Source organism: Oreochromis aureus, linkage group 3 (assembly GCF_013358895.1).
Source record: "Oreochromis aureus strain Israel breed Guangdong linkage group 3, ZZ_aureus, whole genome shotgun sequence".
Lineage (NCBI taxonomy): Eukaryota > Metazoa > Chordata > Actinopteri > Cichliformes > Cichlidae > Oreochromis > Oreochromis aureus.
The window spans coordinates 30,768,445-30,788,197 of NC_052944.1; the positions used below are offsets into that span (position 1 = coordinate 30,768,445).

The 19,753-nt window shown below is 38.9% G+C and overlaps 1 protein-coding gene across 1 annotated transcript; it reads left to right on the forward strand.

Annotated features, from left to right (window-relative positions):
• Positions 1-12,387: 12,387 nt before the first annotated feature.
• Positions 12,388-19,003, forward strand: LOC116321212 (leukotriene B4 receptor 1-like). Its single transcript, XM_031740996.2, has 5 exons — positions 12,388-12,541; positions 15,495-16,055; positions 16,204-16,404; positions 16,523-16,563; positions 17,502-19,003. Exons 2-5 carry the CDS (start codon positions 15,504-15,506, stop codon positions 17,803-17,805), a joined length of 1,098 nt encoding a protein of 365 aa, XP_031596856.1. The 5' UTR covers positions 12,388-12,541; positions 15,495-15,503; the 3' UTR covers positions 17,806-19,003.
• The last annotated feature ends 750 nt before the right edge of the window (positions 19,004-19,753 follow it).

Consider the following 19,753-nt stretch of genomic DNA (forward strand, 5'->3'; position numbering starts at 1 on the left):
CAAATCTGATATTTTCAAATCCGATCTGGGTCACTTTCGTATGTGGTACTGAATCCGATACATATCTGATGATTTAGAAAGCGACTGCTGTTTGAATGTTCATGTCGCATTAAATCCGTCTTTTACGTCACTGACACAAGACAGATGCTAATTATCAGCGCGGGAGAAGACATCGTGAACGCTTCCTGGCCATCCAGTGTAGATGTTAGTGAAACTGTTGGGAAGAAAACGTTGGAGAAACGTGAACATTTTATTTGTACTGTATAATCTGCAGATTCTGACAGAAATCTGCAACTATCCTTTGAAGCACCGCTCCTCTCTAAAACAGCAATAAGGATCATTATTAGGCCATATGTAAATAACAAAATAACTTTATAACTTAAAGCAAAATTGGGAAACGTAAAGTCTGAAACAAGTCTTTATATTTAGGGCCATCAGTCAAACAATACTGTTTGGTCTGGGTCTAAACAGAGCGCGTTGTGTGTGACGTCTTCTTTTGCGCATGCAGGCCGCTTTGAGCGTTTACACAGGAGTGCGTTTGCTGTCACAAATTAATTTGTAGTGTGAACAAGCAGACAAAAAAAGAAGACCCAGGATCGTGACAGACATATTGGTAGTTTGGAGGAAGTAATTACTGAAGTTAACTCAGAAAGGTCAATGGGAAAAGAGAAATTCTCATAGGGGTGGTCATATGGGCGCCACTAAAAATATTGGGGATGGCACACCAAAAACACAATTCCCAGTTTTTTTATGCTGTTGTCAAATTTAGGCTACTTGAAAAATATGGCAAAAAATAGAGAGAGAAAGGAGTTATATGCCTTGTTGATTTCCTGCTATTAAAGTTAAAAATAAGTACATATGAAGAGCAAATACGATTTTGAAATACAGAATAATCTGTTTTTAGCAGGAATGTATAACAATAACCAATTGTAGGGTACTTTCTCTTTTGTGCTCATGTTTGTTAGAATAATTATTGACATAGGACAGTCTTGCTGTAATGTGGGGGCCATCAAATTTTGGGGGGGTGGCCAGTGTCTCCCCTGCCCGCCCCTTGGTGGTGCCACTGACTAAAAGTAGCTGTACATAATTTTATGTCTGTGAGATGATTATTGTTCACTTTTTCTCTAATAATTTTAATGGTAAAAAAAATTCATGGACTCATTACTAGTTAACTTAAAAGTAATGGTTGGCTTAACGGAGGTTTGTCAGTTTTGCTATAACAGATACCCACCTTTGCAATTGTCATCTTATTAGTTCTTGATATTGGTAAGCTACACGTACTGACTTTTTGTCTTGCCAAATTACTGAAGCAAAAGATCGGGTTGTTCTTATTTTCTTCGATTAATGTTGACTTGTGAGCAATGTTCCCTCTAATTTCTCATGTGTCTGAGCAAACACACAGACTCCCTGAGCGGTCCGTTGGACCACTGTGAGCAACAGCAGACGTGTGCACTGTGGTCACGCCAGCATCAAATCCATCCAAGTTACATGGTTTATTAAAATAATCAAATTACAGCATTTACATTTATGTTAGACTACTTTTAATTAAGTGCTTTAGCCCAAGAAATCTTGTTCATGACCTGTGTAGTATGTTAACACTATTGGAAGTAAAAATAAGTTGAATTCCAATTTTGAAAACACAACTTTCTTCTTTTTGTTTTTTTTTATAAAGCTCTGACTTGTATTATGAGTCTGTGTGAAGTTCCTCCTGTACAGTGGGAGGGAGTCCTGTAACTCTTTGTCTGCATAATACAGTATATAATGAGCAATGTTGGGCAAGTCATTTTGAAAAAGTAATTAATTATAGTTACTAGTTACTTCTTCAAAAAAGTTATTTGCAGCTATTTATCTAAAAATGCAGCCAATGCGTTTTTTAAAATAACCATTTCAACCTATTTACAGAACAATCAGGTGTTCTGCATCAAATAAGATGCCACACAAATGATTTGTGCCACTCCAAAAAATAACCTCACCTCATTGTTCTGACACACACAACAAAACTATCCGCTACACAACACACTAACTTTATACTCCAAACACGCTAATGGTCAAAACTCTCTCTCTCTCTCTCTCTCTCTCTCTTTCACTCTCTCACTGCCATCACTCCTAAAACTTCCAACTCTTCCTAAACAACCGTTGCCATATCATTTTTTGATTGGTTGACATGGGACATTTTTCCACCAATAAGAAAGGGTGGGGTTTTTTTATTTTTGTTTTTTTCACTCACTGGCAGAGAGTGCTTTCGAGCGCTTTCCTTAGAAAACAGTTTTTACAATTTCTTCCCGCAGTAAATAAAAAGAACGATAGTATTCAGGAAAAAACATAATAAAAACACATATTGAATAATAACTCCTTGTACACGTTGTCATTAGCGTGTCTTCACTCCACATTGGCCACACCGCTTTGGTAGCAAAAACACTGGTGGCACATAAAGACGCTCTCATAATCTGTCAACAACTTTATTTAGCTGTCTATATACAAATGCGAATCGCATTATTGGCTGGAGAGGCCAGTCACCGGTCACTTACTGACTAACACTGCAAGACAGCACAGAATGTTACGTGTTCATTTTAATTTCAATTTAGGTTTGATTTTTTTTTTGTGCGCAGCGCAGATTTTCTGTGCGCACAGACCGTGTCTGCTGTGCGCAATTGCGCAGCTTAGAGGGAACATTGCTTGTGAGATGTTTTACTTTTATGGAGGGCTTTTTTATAAAGCAGCGAGTGATTTCTCAGGCCCTCCAAGGTATGGGGGCCTATATCCCCTCACCACAATCCCTGCTGGTGGCTAATACCCTCAGACGTCTGTGCGTTGGTGGTTCTTCGTGTCCAGGGCTGCGCGCTGAGGTATGTACTGGCTCACTCCTGGGGCTGCTTGGCGGGGTCTGGCGCCTGTGGCTCGGTCGGGCCCCTTCCGGGGGGTGGGGGCTTGGTCCTCGGTCCACTCTGTCGGAGCTGGCTGCTGGCAAAGGCAGGCACGTTACTGCAGCTCCCTCTGGCTTCTGCTCCGTGGCTGCTAAGTGACCCCTCATTTGGAGCTCTCCTCAGCTCTTTCCAGGAGGGTGGCATAGTTGTCCCTCCGGTGGTTCTCCACTCTATAGGGCCTCTGGACGTCTGGGTCCTCGATCTCCTCCATGCCTGCTTCATGCCCTGGGGGACGGGGCTATGGCTCCACCCCCTAGCAGATCATTACATCGAGAAACCTTTGGAATACAAGCATGCTCATCAGCACACAGATGTGCACACAGGGGTACACAAGGGTGTTCCTAGACACAAACTACACCTTTCTTGGCTGCTACCTCAAAGTACATTGTGCGCTGTCGGCCTAGCACAATAACATTCAATATTTAGTATCTACTGTTATTTAGTCTTAGCTAGATTATTGTGATGGTGTTGTGTTTATTATGTTGCTCTCTTTTATGCTTGTTTTCTCTTCTGTTTTTTCTTCTCTCAACAGGTGATCGAGGTGTTTTTTTTAAAGTGCCCTTTCTCACTGTCCCTCCCTCTGTTTTTCTTTCCTTCCCTCACTTTCTTTCTTTCTCCCTTTCCTATCCCCAAGTCATGTCTGTCCTGTCTGTAACAACTGAAAATGAAATAAAATAAATAAATAATAATAACAAAGGTCAGTCAAATGGACCAATACGGCAAGGCCATGATGATCTACTTGGTAAATCCGTTGGGCATCTTTCTTGGCCTTCAGACAGTAATTCTGACGGCTAAAGAACCAAACGGGACAGGCCAAAAGAAAGAAAGAAGGAAAGAAAGCAGCAAGTGATTTTTCAAGGCTAAGTGATTATCTTATAAATTCATCTCTGCTTTAAGGTGCAGATTTGAGAGTTATACAGGAGAGTCAAATATTTCTGATTTGAATAATTGTTTTTCACAGGAGCTACAGTCTCCAGAGACATATGTAGTGAAGTAGTAAAATTATTAACAAGATAATCGACCTCTGTTGGAGTAGCGTTCAGGTAGCTGCTCTGCTCTATGTTGGTACAGGGCATTGAAGATGATAACAGTGGGTGGATTATATTCTTAAACTTAGTTACAGCACTTTCAGAAAGACATCTATGGCGATCGTGGCTCAAGAGTTGGGAGTTCGCCTTGTAATCGGAAGGTTGCCGGTTCGAGCCCCGGCTTGGACAGTCTCGGTTGTTGTGTCCTTGGGCAAGACACTTCACCCGTTGCCTACTGGTGGTGGTCAGAGGGCCTGGTGGTGCCAGTGTTTGGCAGCCTCGCCTCTGTCAGGGTGGCTGTAGCTGCAATGTAGCTTACCATCACCAGTGTGTGAATGGGTGGATGTGTAAAGCGCTTTGGGGTCCTTAGGAACTAGTAAAGCGTTATACAAATACAGGCCATTTATCTACTGTGATAAAGTCTACTCTCCACTGCTGTGTAATCAATTATTGTGAATGTTATCAGGAAATGATCAGACAGCAGAGGGTTTTCAGGAAACACTTAAATGTTCAGTTTATATGTCATATGTTAAAACAAGATCTAGAGTGTGATTAAGGTGGTGGGTGGGTTCTTTTACAGTTTGAGAGAAGCCAATTGAGTCTAATAACAGATTAAATGCAATGTTGAGGCTGTCATTTTTAGCATCTACATGGATGTTAAAATCACCCACAATAATTATTTTATCTGAGCTGAGCACTAAATCAGATAAAAAGTCTGAGAAATCAGAGAGAAACTGTGTAAGGCTAAAATTGTGAAGGGCACTACAACTATATAACTTGAAATGTACATGCAATTTTGATGATATTTTCTTGTTTCTTAATTACCTTATTTTCTGTCTTTTGCCTTTTAAGAAAGAAAAACACTTAATTTTCATATTTGTTTGTTTCTTGTGTTTTGCAATTAATATTTTCACTTATTTAAGGTTATATTTGCATTGCAAATACATTTCATAATCAACAGGGGGCATCCTAACCAGAAAAGGCTTTGATTAATAAGCTGCCACTGCCAGCAATAAGAAAGTTCATAGTAGTGATTTTTGCATACATGACACCCCCACACAGGGGTTAATAGAGGTCAAGTTCTGGTACTGAAGAGTAAATCACGGGAATACCCGTATTAACAGTACAGAAATGTTGGATGTTTTTTGGGCATTTAGAAACACGTATATCTATATACATAGAGCAGTCATATAATCCATGTATTTACTACACCAAAATTGTAGAGTTACTCTTTGTTTGATCAACTAGGAAATGTGCCCTTCATGTATAGTTGGATTTATCATCCATTTGCCATATTTTACAGAATTTTAACAAAATTTACCAGCAGATTTTGTGCAGACTTTTTCCAAACCTGTCAAACTGTTTTTTCACCCTTATACCCTTTAAACTGAATATGTTTGAGCTTGGTAGCACTCATCCTGTTCTCTGTGTGGTGACATACCGTCCACCTAAATATAACAGGAGCTTTATTAATGATTTCTCTGAGTTCGTGGCTGAAATAATGCCAAAGTATGGCAAGGTTTTGATTCTTGGTGATATAAATATTCATGTGAGTTGTCCTGCTAAACGACTGGCAAAGGACTTCTTAAATCTACATGATGCTTTTAATGTTTTGCAGTGTGTCACTGGTCTCACACATAACATAATGTTACCTTTCAAAGTCCAAATGCTTCTGTGCTCCCAGCTCTGCTCAAACTTTCAATACCATTTTTACCTACTCAAGGGCAGTGCAAACAAACATTTCCTCCATCAATTGTTTCTGCTGATTTTCTAATTTTTTCACATTTATATTGAAAAAATGTTCATTAGTAGAAACAACAATCATTGTAATCCTACTCATTTGATTACTTGCAGTTTAACATTTTCTCTTTAAGTCTGATTTTTGCCACCGAAATTGTTTTGAACTTTGCTTAATGTTTTTTTTTAATGCTGAATAGGTTCTGTTATTCTTTCCCCCACTGATAGCTAAGTTTAAGCCTTTAGTGCCTCTAAATGACTAACTGTAGGAGAAACAGCAAATAACTAGACTGAGCAGAGGAATAAAGCTTTACTTTTCCTTACAAAAGGAGTAACAGCATACAGAGAATTTCTGCAGAAACCTGAAATGGGGAAGCCTGTTATTGTTTTACACACTTCTCCTCCCTCCCATGACACAACAAAAGGAATGCCTTTCCATATAAGGAACTGTTTAAACATAGCAAAACTATGAGGGTGAATGTGCATGCAACAAGTGTGCATGTGCTGTTTGGGTGGTTCATGATATATAGTACGGCTCAACAAACTTATTTAATATCAGTTACTTGCGTAACTCTTCTAGCATCTTTCCATCATTTACAAACTAACGAAAGGTAGAAACATTTGGGCAACAAAGTGGTGTAACAGCTGGCATTGTTGCCTCACAGCATGAAGGCCAGAATCTCCTGGTTGGCTGGGGCCCTTCCATGTGGAGCCTCCATGCTCTCCCTGTGTCTACATTCATACTGCAGCCTCCTCCAACAGGCCAAAGGTTAATTGGTGATTCTAATCTCTCCAGGGATGTGAGGTAGATAATATGTTCAAATGATATTGTATGGGCGTATGGTTAAATGTGGCTTGTAGCCTAAAGCATTTTTAGTGGTAAGACTATAAAACTCCTATATAGATGCCCATCCATTCCAAAGAAATGAAAATCATTGTTAGAAAAAATGGAAGAAAAGAAAAAAAGACCAAAAGATTTGAGCCAGCACATTTGTTTTTAGATTTTCGCTAACTTTGCTGACTGTCACAAGATCATCGCTGAGCTCATTTTCTTTATCCAAAGAAAACACACTGCTAGATGGGGCAGCTAATTAAAGCATACCCAGGGATGTTCAAGAATAACTTCCTTGTTACTTTTTGTTTCTTCACAGCCTCATTACCCCCAGGAGCAGGGAAGAGTTTTTGCGTTTTATAAAATTCACTTGAAAATTCACATTATAAAATCATATATAGTTTATAGTTGAAAATAGTGGGAACACAGCACTCGCTGTATTTTTTGCCAGATGTTTATCCCCTCACAATAGATGGGACCTCAAACTATCATTATCTCCACCTGATATGCGAGAATGGCAGGATGAGGCCTTCACCCGGCCAGGCTTCAGCGCTCTGGACAGGTTCACTAAATTTCCCCAGGTGCTCTGCAGAGAGGGTTTGTCCGACTGGTGTTACTGGGAAGAAGAGGGACATGCTTGCACTCTGTCTGTAGCAGTGGCAAAAATGTTTGGCAAAAATGACAAGTCCTGGAGTTTAGACAGCTTTTTATTCTGTCACAATATAGAAACCAAAGTGCCCAGCTCTGGTCTCTGCAAGATTGGAGTCTTCTTGGATTATAAAGCAGGTACTCTGTGTTTTTATCGTGTCTCTGACCCAATGGTTCTAATCCACAAAATCCAGGGAGCATTCACCCAACCTCTATCCTGGGGTTGGGATAAATTATGAATGGTATCATGTTGGAGTGTTTGCACAGCTCTATATGTTGTAAAATTTTTTCAAAGTGATAAAGATCTTATGGAATATTTTTAAGAACCCAAAAATGAAACATAAGATGCCAAATACTACAAATATTTAGCACAATGCTCCATGAAAAATCAAGGGACGTATGCTAGATGAGAAAACCAATTAAAAACAAAAAAAACCTTCTTAAGCTGTATGTTAGACCAGTGGTTCCCAAACTTTTTCTTTGCTGGGCCCCCCTTTGTTTTACAAGAAAAATATTCCCCCCCGCCCCCCGTCGCGCGCGCACGCACGCACAAACACATCCTCCAAACAAACACGCCCATATTTTGCTCCATTGCGGTTTATTTCACACCTCAAACATTTAGTAAACAATTAAGCAAATACAAGTAATCTGTAGGTAGTGAGAAAATAAACTACTAAACTCTTTTACGCGGCGTCAGCACGTACACGGGTGATTTTGAAAACGCAGCTGTTTCGTCCACACGTAAACGGCGTTTGGAATCACTGGAAACGGAGATTTTTTAAAACTCATTTTTTGGGTTTATGTGTGGACGAAGAATACAGAGTTCGTCAAAGGTATGTGCCTTTTTCCACGTCACGCTGTGCGCCACGTTATTGTTTACATGAGATGAATTGAAGAATGGCAGATAGTCAGATTAACAGTATTTTGTCTCCATCTGCCGGTTTTACACGCTTACATACACACGCAGTTACTATCCCTCTATTTAAAAAGGCAGAGGCGTCACGGTGTAATTATTTTACGTGTAGTTGTTTTTTTTTTTCCTGTGTAATAATATTCAACATTGCTATCAATACATTTTTCAAAAAATGCCTCTCTGTGCAAAATGGGTTTAAAAACATAAACAGCTGTAGGATACTGTTTGTCCGTGATTTGAACCGAGGGAACAAATCGTGGCAGGATCAGCCTGATGTTATTTGTATCCCGCTGTAACTTTACTGTATAAAGAGCTAATATCTCCAAAATGTCAGGAGTAGTTCTTTATTACAACAAGTGTTTGTGAACTAAAAATCAAGAATGTGGGATACTGTTTGTCCGTGATTTGAACAGCCCAGCGCTGCTACCGACGAAGGGAAAAGCAATTCTGCAGGGGAGACCTACCTCAGCACTTGTGCAGGTGAAACCAAAGGGAAGATTTGCTTCACCATATTTTCTAGTCTTTGGCTTAGAATGAAGTTGGTTTGGAAACATATTCAGCCATGCTTCATTTCCTGCTTTGCGTTTGTGTGGGAGCCCCGTGCTAGCGTTGTCCCCCCCCCCCCGTCCCCCTTTCATGCCGCGCCCCCCCTGCAATGGCTCTGCGCCCCCCCTAGGGGGCGGGCCCCACACTTTGGGAAGGTCTGTGTTAGACACGCTGATTTTGGTCTCTTTTCACACAGATCTGAGCTCATCCAACGTAAAATGAAAGCATGCAGGTTATTTATTTTCCATAGGGAAAAAAAAAATGTTTGTGCTGGCAAAAAGATCCAAAGGACTGTCATCACTGAAAAGAAAAAAAAACAACTTGCAAGTTATTACAGGCCCTAAATCCTTGCAGTTACTCGGATTTGGAAACTTTGCCACTGTGGATCACTTTATAAAGCCGGACTGTCAACTTTACTTTGTGGGGAACATGAAGCCCAACTAAAAGTATTTTAACATGTAAAAAAACATTTTTTTTCCATTTTCTTTTCTCTTAGCCCAAACAGTTTTAAGTACATTGTAAAACCTGCCATTCATTTATATCATTGTTGATCCATCCATCCATCCATTCGCTTCTGTTTAGCCTTTCCAGGGTCGCGGGGGGTGCTGGAGCCTATCCCAGCTGTCATAGGGCAAGAGACGGGGTACACCCTGGACAGGTCACCAGTCTGTCGCAGTCACAGGGCTAACACATAGAGACACGGACAACCATTCACATTCACTCACAGATTCACACCTATGGGCAATTTAGATTAATCAATTAACCTATCCCCACTAACTGCATGTCTTTGGACGGTGGGAGGAAGCCGGAGTACCCGGAGAGAACCCACGCAAACACAGGGAGAACATACAAACTCCACACAGAAAGACCCCGGCCTGATGGTGGAATTGAACTCAGGACCTTCTTGCTGTGCGGCAACAGTGTTAACCACCATTGTTAGCATTATTGATAATAATGGTAATAATAATAAATCAGTCTGGATGTCTTAAAAAGAAAAGTGGACTTTCAAAAAAACACAAATGATTTTATTCTTTAGATCAATGAATTAGTGAACTCTGGAGTTAATATTTACACTTATATTTTTTTTAAATAACTGGATTTAACAAAATCAAATAAATGAAAAGATACACTGCATATAGGGAATACATCATTAAATTTTATGCAGAAGCCACTGTCTCCACACATGTTGGGCCTGCATGTGCATCTGTGAATGATAACTTCCCCCTTAATTGTCAACAATGTGAAAGTTTATCTACTTCTGTTTTTAATTATAATTTCTTAATCATTTTTAAGCACAGATTCACTATCTCTATTTGCCCTTTTAAACAATGGCAACATGCCCAGTTTTCATCAGGCACATCCAGTTTCTGTTGACTGCAGAAACACTGCTCAGTGAGTTCCACAGAAAAGTGTCAGTGATTTCTCTACCAGAGAAAGTAAGACCGTTATCTTTGTGTTTTAATGTTACATTTCTAAAGGATGTTGTAATCAGTGCTTGAGGCGTATTCTGTGCCTTATAAATAAGCTTCTTTGGGCTTTTCTTCCTTCCTTGATCTATATCTCTCACGCATCTTTTGATTTTTTTTCTTTTGAATTTGAAGCAAACCAGGAACCTTGTAGTGCTAACAATAAATAAACTGTTTATATAACATGATGATGATATTTGAAACAAATCTATGATCCGTCTTCACATTTTAACTCTAATTTCTCAACACGCTGCACAATTATTCCACACTTACTTGGAGTTTTGCTTAGAGTATCAAGCTTAAAAGTGCATCATTTTCTTCATTTTTATTTAGTTATTAATTTTAGTCCTGGATCCTAACTTTGTACCTCCTTCTCGCTCGTCTTCTTCTGCCTTGTCCTCTTTCTTTCCATTGCCCTTCAGGACAACCTTAATTCCCTCAGTTCTCTTTACTTATATTTTAAACTAGTGCATCTTGTTGCTCACTATCTCCTAGACAAACAAATTCTCTACAAAAATAAAGCACAGAGGAATGCTTACTTTATAGCCATTCTGATATCAAAGTACAATATTCGTACCGATATCCTGGGAATTAGTAACGAACAGGTGCGTTTTTATTCTGCCTGAGAGTGTTTGATTAGAACTCATTAGACCACATTCCTCATGATTTAACTGACTACTTACAAATTTCTATTTTTTCCTTTTTATTCTTTAAGAAGCAGTATTTTATTTATTTTTTATTTAATCAAATTTAAATTTGATTACATTTTATTTTAAATGCTATCTCCTTTGCCCAAACACACCAGATTTCTCAAAATGTCTTGCTAATGGCACACCAGATGAAACCCACTGTTCCAACATACAATCAAGCTCTTATTTGAGTTAAGTCTTGCTAAGATTTCAGTTATCAATATAAATAATTTTTTGGAATAACTTTTAGTTGCCGCACGAGTTTATCTTAAGCTTGATTTAGACTTCTGCTTGAAAGAGTCCCTTCCCATTACTCAGGCTTTGGGTAGCTAGACCAACTTTTTCACCTAATGATGACGCCACTGATCCACACACGTTTATATAGGTGCAGTATTAGATACATTTTATTTCATTCAATTCAATTCAATTTTATTTATATAGCACCAAATCACAACAAAAGTCGCCTCAAGGCGCTTCATAGTGTACAGTAGATACAGAGAAAAACCCAACAATCATATGACCCCCTATGAGCAAGCACTTTGGCGACAGTGGGAAGGAGAAACTTCCTTTTAATAGAAAGAAACCTCGGGCAGAACCAGGCTCAGGGAGGGGCGGGGCCATCTGCTGCGACCGGTTGGGGTGAGAGAAGGAAAACAGGATGAAAGACATGCTGTGGAAGAGAGACAGAGATTAATAACAGATATGATTCGATGCAGAGAGGTCTGTTAACACATAGTGAGTGAGAAAGGTGACTGGAAAGGAAAAACTCAATGCATCATGGAAATCCCCGGCAGCCTGCGTCTATTGCAGCATAACTAAGGGAGGATTCAGGGTCACCTGGTCCAGCCCTAACTATATGCTTTACCAAAAAGGAAAGTTTTAAGCCTAATCTTGAAAGTAGAGATAGTGTCTGTCTCCCGAATCTAAACTGAAAGCTGGTTCCACAGAAGAGGGGCCTGAAAACTGAAGGCTCTCCCTCCCATTCTACTTTTAAATACTCTAGGAACAGCAACGACATTGTGCTATACCAGTGAAAACAGTCTTGGAGTTTGCTTTCTTGTGCATAAATACACAGGTCTCTCAGTCACAGTCATAATGGCCTGATAGTCTTGGCTTCAACCACACTAAACCTTCTTGGAATGAACTGAAATGTTGAAAAAGAATTTGTCTTGACTGCGCAACATTAACAGCCAGCTGGTTGCTGCTGAGCAGGAACAAATCCCTACAGGTCTGAAAATCTTGCAGTTATAGCCCTAAACCACAAGATAAAGGATTTGTGTTCTTGTTCAACAGTCATATGGGTGCAAGGTGTGTGTGTCCTAGTAGTAAAACTAAAATTTTAGTTAAGGTTTTGACATATGCCTCTAAAACAACAACTGTTGGTTTGACAGCAAAGGTCTAAAAACATTTTGGATGCACAAAACAGTGGGAATGAGATGAACAGGGATTTGGATGAACTATCCTTTTGGTTTGCTTTTGGGTTTATCTCCTTGAGAATGTTGACGAACTGCCAGAGCCGAGAGAGGCGAGGCATGATGTGGACACACCTTCCTCTGCTCCCTGCGTGTTACAGCAAGCATGACAAGTCAATGGAGAGAGGGCTCAGAGAGAGAAACAGAATGAAAGTAGGTGGGGGAAAGTGAGGTAGGACCAAAAGGTTAAAAGAAAAGGTAGAAACTACAACATCTTTAACATATTCAGACTCATTTTCAAGCACATGGTGTTTTCTTTTCTGTGTTGGGATTTACATTTAACTTGGTAAGTCTTTTCTTTCTTTTTTGATCTGGGATTTGTTTGTTCTTATTAATGATTCTTTACAATAGCTCATTTTCTGCAGCCTAGTGAATTATATATGTATTTTGAGACTGCATGGCATATTGCATGTTTCTATGGCTGATACTATGTAAAATATGAATATGTCAGGTACAGCTACATTTCTGGACACTTATGTTCCATGTGTTATACCGTTTCTGTGCGCGTACCCTTTCTCTGTGGGTGGAACAGGTATGCATGTGAATCACAGAGCACACAAACACACCCTCTAAGTTAGGCATGTTTTTATTAATCATGTGGTTTAACAGGAAGGTCTGTGTGTATAAATGGTAATAAAAATAGAGATTAAGCTGACAAAAACCAAAGAAAATAGAAACACTGCAACAACAAGCGTAACAGAAACTGGGAAAAAAAATCTGCCATTTATCCATGAGCTGGTTATAGTTGGTATCAGTTGTAGGTGTTGCACAGCTCAACAGTGTCAGCGTCCACTGCTGCTTTGATGTCACTGCCCATGAGGTTTGACCAGCTCTTTGTAAACAACTGTCATGTGGTCACATTACTTCAAAATCAAGCAAAAAGCAGAAATCAACTGAAATCCGAAAACACTTATCATTAACTCTACATTTGGTCTTTTTTTTCATTCATCTTTTTTCTATGCATTTATTTTAGAAGAATCTTCGTAGTTATATTTAGCGACATGATTATTAAAACCAGGTTTTTTCAAGATAGAAATTATTTTCTTTTTAGTTGTGTTTTCACTTTTCTCTTGTTGTGCTTAAAACAAAAGCGACAGGAGAAAACTGGAGAGAATATTTAGTGTCTCTTAATGATTTTGCCACTTTATATAGATAAGAAAGAATCTATTTCTACTACTACTCCTTAATTACCTGCACCTCCTCACATGCTAAATGCATTTGTGCTTTAAAGCAGTAGTCTGCTGTAAGTAAATCTTCATAAAGCTTAATATTGACTGCTTTGATTGTGCCTGCCATCTCATCTTGTGTGAGCTTGTGAACTTTAAAAACAACTGCACGCTTATTGACTCTGTAATAAACGCCAACTACAAGACAGGTTGCTAAGAAATATCAAACAGGTTTGTTCAGCAAGTGTAGGTGTGAGTACCTGATTATACGCAGAGGCATAGTGACACTGCCTGACTGGAGTGACAGAGAATGTAGATGTGTAGAGCATGTAATGACACGTTTTTTTTTGAAAAACATTTTCAGTAATGTGAAAGGACTCTGATTCTTGAAGTCAGCTGCTGGAGAGGGGAAAAAAAGAAAATACATGTGAGAAACATTTGATGTATGAGCTAAAATTTATCTTGACATTAGAATTGATGTTTACACGTTTTCTAAACTGGCGCTTGTGTACATTTTCTTGAACAGTTAGTTACAGAGAGCATATTCACTCATCAAAGTGTCTCTGCTAATGTATAAATGTCTCCAGGGCTGTAAATGTTAGATATACATACACATATTTTTATCACCTTAGTTTACGTCATCAAATCCCCCAAAATAAAACTGTCTCAGTATGACAGGGCCAATTTCTATTGCCCTGCGGTCAGTTATTGCAGGAATTACAAGGTAATTATACTAAGTGTACACCACAAGAAAGGACAGAGGGAAGACAGGACTATTTATATACAAAGAGCTGGCAAACAGGATCGGTTAGAGATAAGGCTCGGGTGAAAGTAATGAGGGACAGATAGGAAGCAAAACACACAAAAAAAACTAAGATTCACAGTAAAACTGAAGACTAACGGTTAAGAGGAAGTACTAGACAAGGAAATAAAAATGGACCAAGGCATCCATACAGAACAAGGCAAAGAAAGGCACACATAGAAATACTGATGAAACCACTACAAATAACAGACAAGATGTGAACCAGCAAACACAACATCATGTAACTGAAAAACATTAACTAACAGTCAAGGATCCAAACACCAACTCAATGCAACTTAGGCTCAATCTAAAGAACACAGTGTTAAAATGCATTCACTGAAGTTATTATCCTGTTAACAAATGGAAAAAAAACTTCCTGCTTTAAGTAAAATTCTGAAAGCTTATTAATACTTATATTCTTCACATTTGAACACACGTGTGTGTGTTAGCACCAAGACATTATATCAACACGCGACTGTTCATTTCAATACCATTGCTATGAATATGCTGAGAATGCGTTTCTCTCACAGGGCAATGATAAACAATATACTGGACTAACGCATAAATGCTGCAGTTGGGTAAAATGATTTATTCACCACTTGGCCAGTAGTCTGCGCCACAGCACGGTGCTCTATTAGTTTATGTGAAACTGACACTCATTTTAAAGTTTTAGGCTGTAAACTAATTAATTGTCAGAAAAATAAAAATAAAGTAAGTGATTATCCTCATGTATCCACACACTTCGCATACAGTGGATATTATTTTTAGTGTATATTTAACACTATAATGCTATTTTATACTATTTAAATACTTTAATACTATTTTCTCCTGACTGTATTTTGAAGCTTCCCAGTAAATTTCTTTTTTGTGACTTGTTTGGTTCTGTTTGTGTAAAAATCATCTTCCCTCAATGACCCTGAAGAGAAGGTAGGAGCACAGAAATCTAAAGTACAATCTCTGCTTAAATACTGACACCAACACACTCACTGGTGCTTTCCACTCATGTCTGGTCTCGTTTGTTCAGGAATTATGAGTCCCCGTTAAAACCTGTTGCACTTGCACCACACTCCCACACTTTCCTGCATGAAATTCATGCTTTTAAGCCTGGCACTCGAGCCAGATAAAACAGGAGGGAGGAGGTGAAGACCTATACTATTATTTGTTATTTTTTTGCCATATTCTTGTTGCAGCCCTGAGATGCTGTCTCTATTTTCTGTATTCTTGTTAAAAGGGAGTAATAAAGTGACCGAATGAATCATTCTCTTTGACAGGAAACAAAGATGGCCCACAGAGATTGTTCAAATTTGACAAACACCGCTGTAGGAAATGAAACCATCATGGATAATCCAGTTGCCACATCTATGGGTGCCCTCATCCTCAGCCTCATCTTTCTCCTGGGCTGCCCTGGAAATTTGTTTGTCATCTGGAGCATCGTGGCACGAGCCCGAAAGCAATCTGTCACTACTCTTCTCATCCTTAACTTAGCTATCGCAGATGGCTTTCTAATGGCTTTAACCCCGTTTTTCATTGTCTACCTCGTTAAACAGAACTGGGTGTTTGGGAATGTAATGTGTAAGGTCCTCTACTACCTGTGTCTAGCCAACATGTATGCTTCCATCCAGCTCATTATGATGATGAGCCTCTACAGGCTGGTGGCTGTGCTGTGGCCACAACGTGTCAGTGCTATCACCACCCAAAAGACTGTACCCCGTGTGCTGGCAGCGGTGTGGGTACTGGTGATTGCCGCCTCCATTCCTGCACTCCGCTTCAGAGAAGTGAGGGACAAGGGACCTATGCATGTTTGCGAATCCTTCCATGATGTATGCAGCCATGTGAGTTGAGAAGAATTCTGATAGAGAAATACTGAAAATGTTTAAATCTACCTCTCTATCTACCTATCAATCTATGCATACATATATACACATCAGCACCTCCATTCTACAATATTTTTCATCCGTCTTGTGTTTTCTCCCTGTACAGGTGGTCCTACAATACACACTGGAGATCATATTGGGATTTCTAATTCCCTATACTGTCATTGTAGTCAGCTACATATGCATCTTGCGTCGGATCCGACAGACCAAGTTCCGCCGTCGCATTCGTAGCGAGAAGCTCATCCTGGCCATCGTGTTGACCTTCTGCCTGTTTTGGTTGCCCTACCATTGCATAAACATGGTGCAAGTATGTCCCACACTCTTAATTTTATGCATAATACCTTCTTCCAAAAATGCTTATAAAATTCATCATTATGATGATTCTTAACGAAATTATAATTTAACTATTTTTACATTTTGCTCAGGTTACATGGGCAGTGTATCCAGAGAGTCAAGTAAAAACTATGTAAGTACAATTTAAGACACAAGTTTACAATTACTATTGAGAAGAAGTGAGTCAGGTGGTACTGAAGTCAAAGTGAACTTTTTACTCATTGAACAGTTTGGAAAATTTCACCTTGATATGTGATATGTGTGATGGAACTAGAGCCATGGCACACTATTTTCAAAAACTTAATTCCTGTATGCTAAAGTTTCATGACATCTAAAAGCTAAAGTTCATTTACATTATTAGCATTTAAGTATCAATATAGATATAGGAAAATTAATGTTTTTTGGGGGGTTTTTTACAGAGGCCTAAGAGTCATTTGGGGATTTTAATTTTTTTATCTCATTATCTCAAGGGATATGGTCGTCAAGACAACATTTCTGCTTTTACTATCACAGCCTCTGGTCTCTGTCTTTTAAATACCTTGTAAATAACTATAATCTGCAACAATTCATGTAGCTTATTGAAATGCTGATTTTTTTTTTTTTTTTTTGTGAAAGCTTTTTACTCCAAATGTATTTTATTGCTAAAAATACTTCTCATTTTCAAATGTACTTTTACAAAAAAGTAGTTACACACATAATTACTGACTATATGCTGACTTTCAATGCAGAAAACACGTTTTTGGCAGATGAGTAAATTACAGCATCCAAGAATCAGTTATTTGAATTTTAAAGTCTCTTTTCAGTGCATGCTTATATCAGTTAGTTATTACTGCCAACTTTCAGCTTTTTTAATAATCCAAGGTCACAACCTTTAAGGTCAATCTTTCATCTGTGTCCCAAATGCACATGATAAAAAATTCCCCCAAATTTCCGTCTCTTCTAGAAAAATCTATGCCTGCATTAATCAGCTGTAGGCAAAACCAAGTTATTTTATATTTGATTAATTAATGAATTAATTATTTTTCCCATCATGTTTATGTTTATATTGTGCTCACGTCTCTTCCCTCACAGACTGCATAAAATATGGACCAGGAGTCGTGCTGTCACCTCTACCACAGCCTTCATGAGCAGCTGCGCCAACCCCGTGCTGTACTTTTTCGCAGGAAAGTCTTACATCCGACGAGAAGGACTTGCGTTCATGGCTCGCTTGTTTGAGGGCACTGGGTTGGATTCAGTTACAAGGAAGAGCAGACAAAACAGCCAGAATAGTCGTGATAGAGACAAAGATGCAGATGCTGTAATGCTAAAAGACAGAGACCCAGATTCTACCACTAACTCAAGTTCTAATATCAAACCAGTGCAGAATGGTATGTAGACGACATGAGGCAATAGGCCTGATATAGTGCTGTGCCCTTGAAATATTAAAATTATAAATTCTTCCTCCATCAAGGGTGAAAGCACATTTTTTAGGACAAAATTGGAAAGGTTTTAATAACTTACTAACAGCTGGTTCCTCACTTCTGAAATGAGAAAGGATATAACTTGACATCGCATTCCTGGAACAGGCTGCACCTGGAAGCCTGATACACTGACATATTTTTGAGGTGATGCTTAAAAGAGGAACTGTATACCACACAAATGAGCCTTGCTCAGCTCTGAACTGTCCCACAAGAGGAAAAACTGTGAGGAACTATGTAGGATTTTCAGATTCCTACTTACCTCTATTTTCAATTCAACATTTACTCCTTAAAGGAGCTGGTGCACTGTACATGTGAACTTTTTTTTAAGGTTTGACACTGTTATTTTCTTTATGCAATAATGTATTTGTAAAATGCCTAAAAATGCTAAGACAGATCAACTGTTACATTTTATACATTTGAAAGTTGAGCTGCCATGACTTAACGGGCTTGACAACTTTAATTTTGATATTTACTATTAAAATTCACACGTATGTCTCAGGATTCTCTTTTCGCTATTATTTTTAATTGGAGACATGTCATTTTATTAGCAGCTTGAAAAAAGTTTGAGATCTTAATTTAGGTTCCACTTTTCAGACCCATTTCATTTATTGCCATCTTTCATACCCTAGTCAATATTTTAACAAAATTGGAACCATCCATCCATCACAGCACAGTCTTTCCCAGGGAGGCTGAGGAGTGTGATCCCTCTATAGTTGGAAAACACCCTCCGGTCCTCCTTCTTAAAGATGAGAACCACCAACCTGGTCTGCCAATCCAGAGGTAGAGCCCCTGATATCCATGCAACATTGCAGAGGCATGCCAACCAAGACAACCCTAAAAGATCCAGAACTTTTCAGGAACTCAGGACGGACCTCATCCACTCCAGGGACCCTGCCACCAAGCAGTTGTTTACCTGCCTCAGTGACCTCGCCCCTGGAGATAGGCGACTCGTCCCTCTTGTACCCAGACTCTGCTTCCTCCACGGAAGACGTGCCAGTGGGAGTAATTTCTTCTCTAACGGTTTAAATTTTATTTTTGAAGAAGTTCACGAAGTCATTATTTGTCATTATTAATCATTAATTTTGTCAGATTAAAGTTATTTCTGTGACCATTGTGAGTTTTTCTTTCATTGGCCGAAGGGTACCAACAATTTTGTCCACGTCTGTATGAGCTACTTCTTCTATCTGCTGATGGTAAATGCCATCCAGGGACCTGTTCTTCCATGATAGTTCCTATACTTTCTCCTCTTCTTTCTTGGGTTTCTGCTACCTGAGTAGTTAGAAAAACACAAAACAAATAATGTTTGTTCAGAAGGGTGGATAGGAGAGAGCCTGTTCTTTATAACAAACAAACAAACAAATAAAGATTTAAAAAAGATGAGAGAGAATGGTAACAGTTTAAGTTTCCAAAGTCGAATCTGAAAAAAACAAGATTACTGGAAGTAAACCAGATGTTTGACCGTAAAGCATAACACTGCATTTGGCAAAACTCAAACTCAAAGTAAACAACTCATATCAACTGTGAACTGCAGTGATGAAGGGGTTTTCATTTAGACTTGCCATCACAAGCCCTGAGGACCTTACACTGATTCACTCAACCATCATCTTTTCTGTACACTAAATTGTTCTAAAGTGAAACGTGAAGCCAGTGTGACCCAAACTTAAATCTGAACAAGTGGCTTTGATGCCTAAGCGGGTAAAGATAAAATGATGAGATCATGATAGAGACAATTTATTTGCTTAACAAGCATCCATTATGTCCAAGCATCTAATATTGCCTTGTCTGTTGCGCAAAGTCATAGACACCTTATGCACCTCCGTTACACTCCTCTCACTGTAAAAGTCACTAAAGTAGGAAAATAAT

Coding starts and splice junctions, on each gene's coding strand:
- LOC116321212 (XM_031740996.2), top strand. CDS start 15,504: ATGGCCCACAGAGATTGTTCAAATTTGACAAACACCGCTGTAGGAAAT. Junction 16,056..16,203: donor TCCATGATGTATGCAGCCAT/GTGAGTTGAGAA, acceptor CTCCCTGTACAG/GTGGTCCTACAATACACACT. Junction 16,405..16,522: donor ATTGCATAAACATGGTGCAA/GTATGTCCCACA, acceptor CATTTTGCTCAG/GTTACATGGGCAGTGTATCC.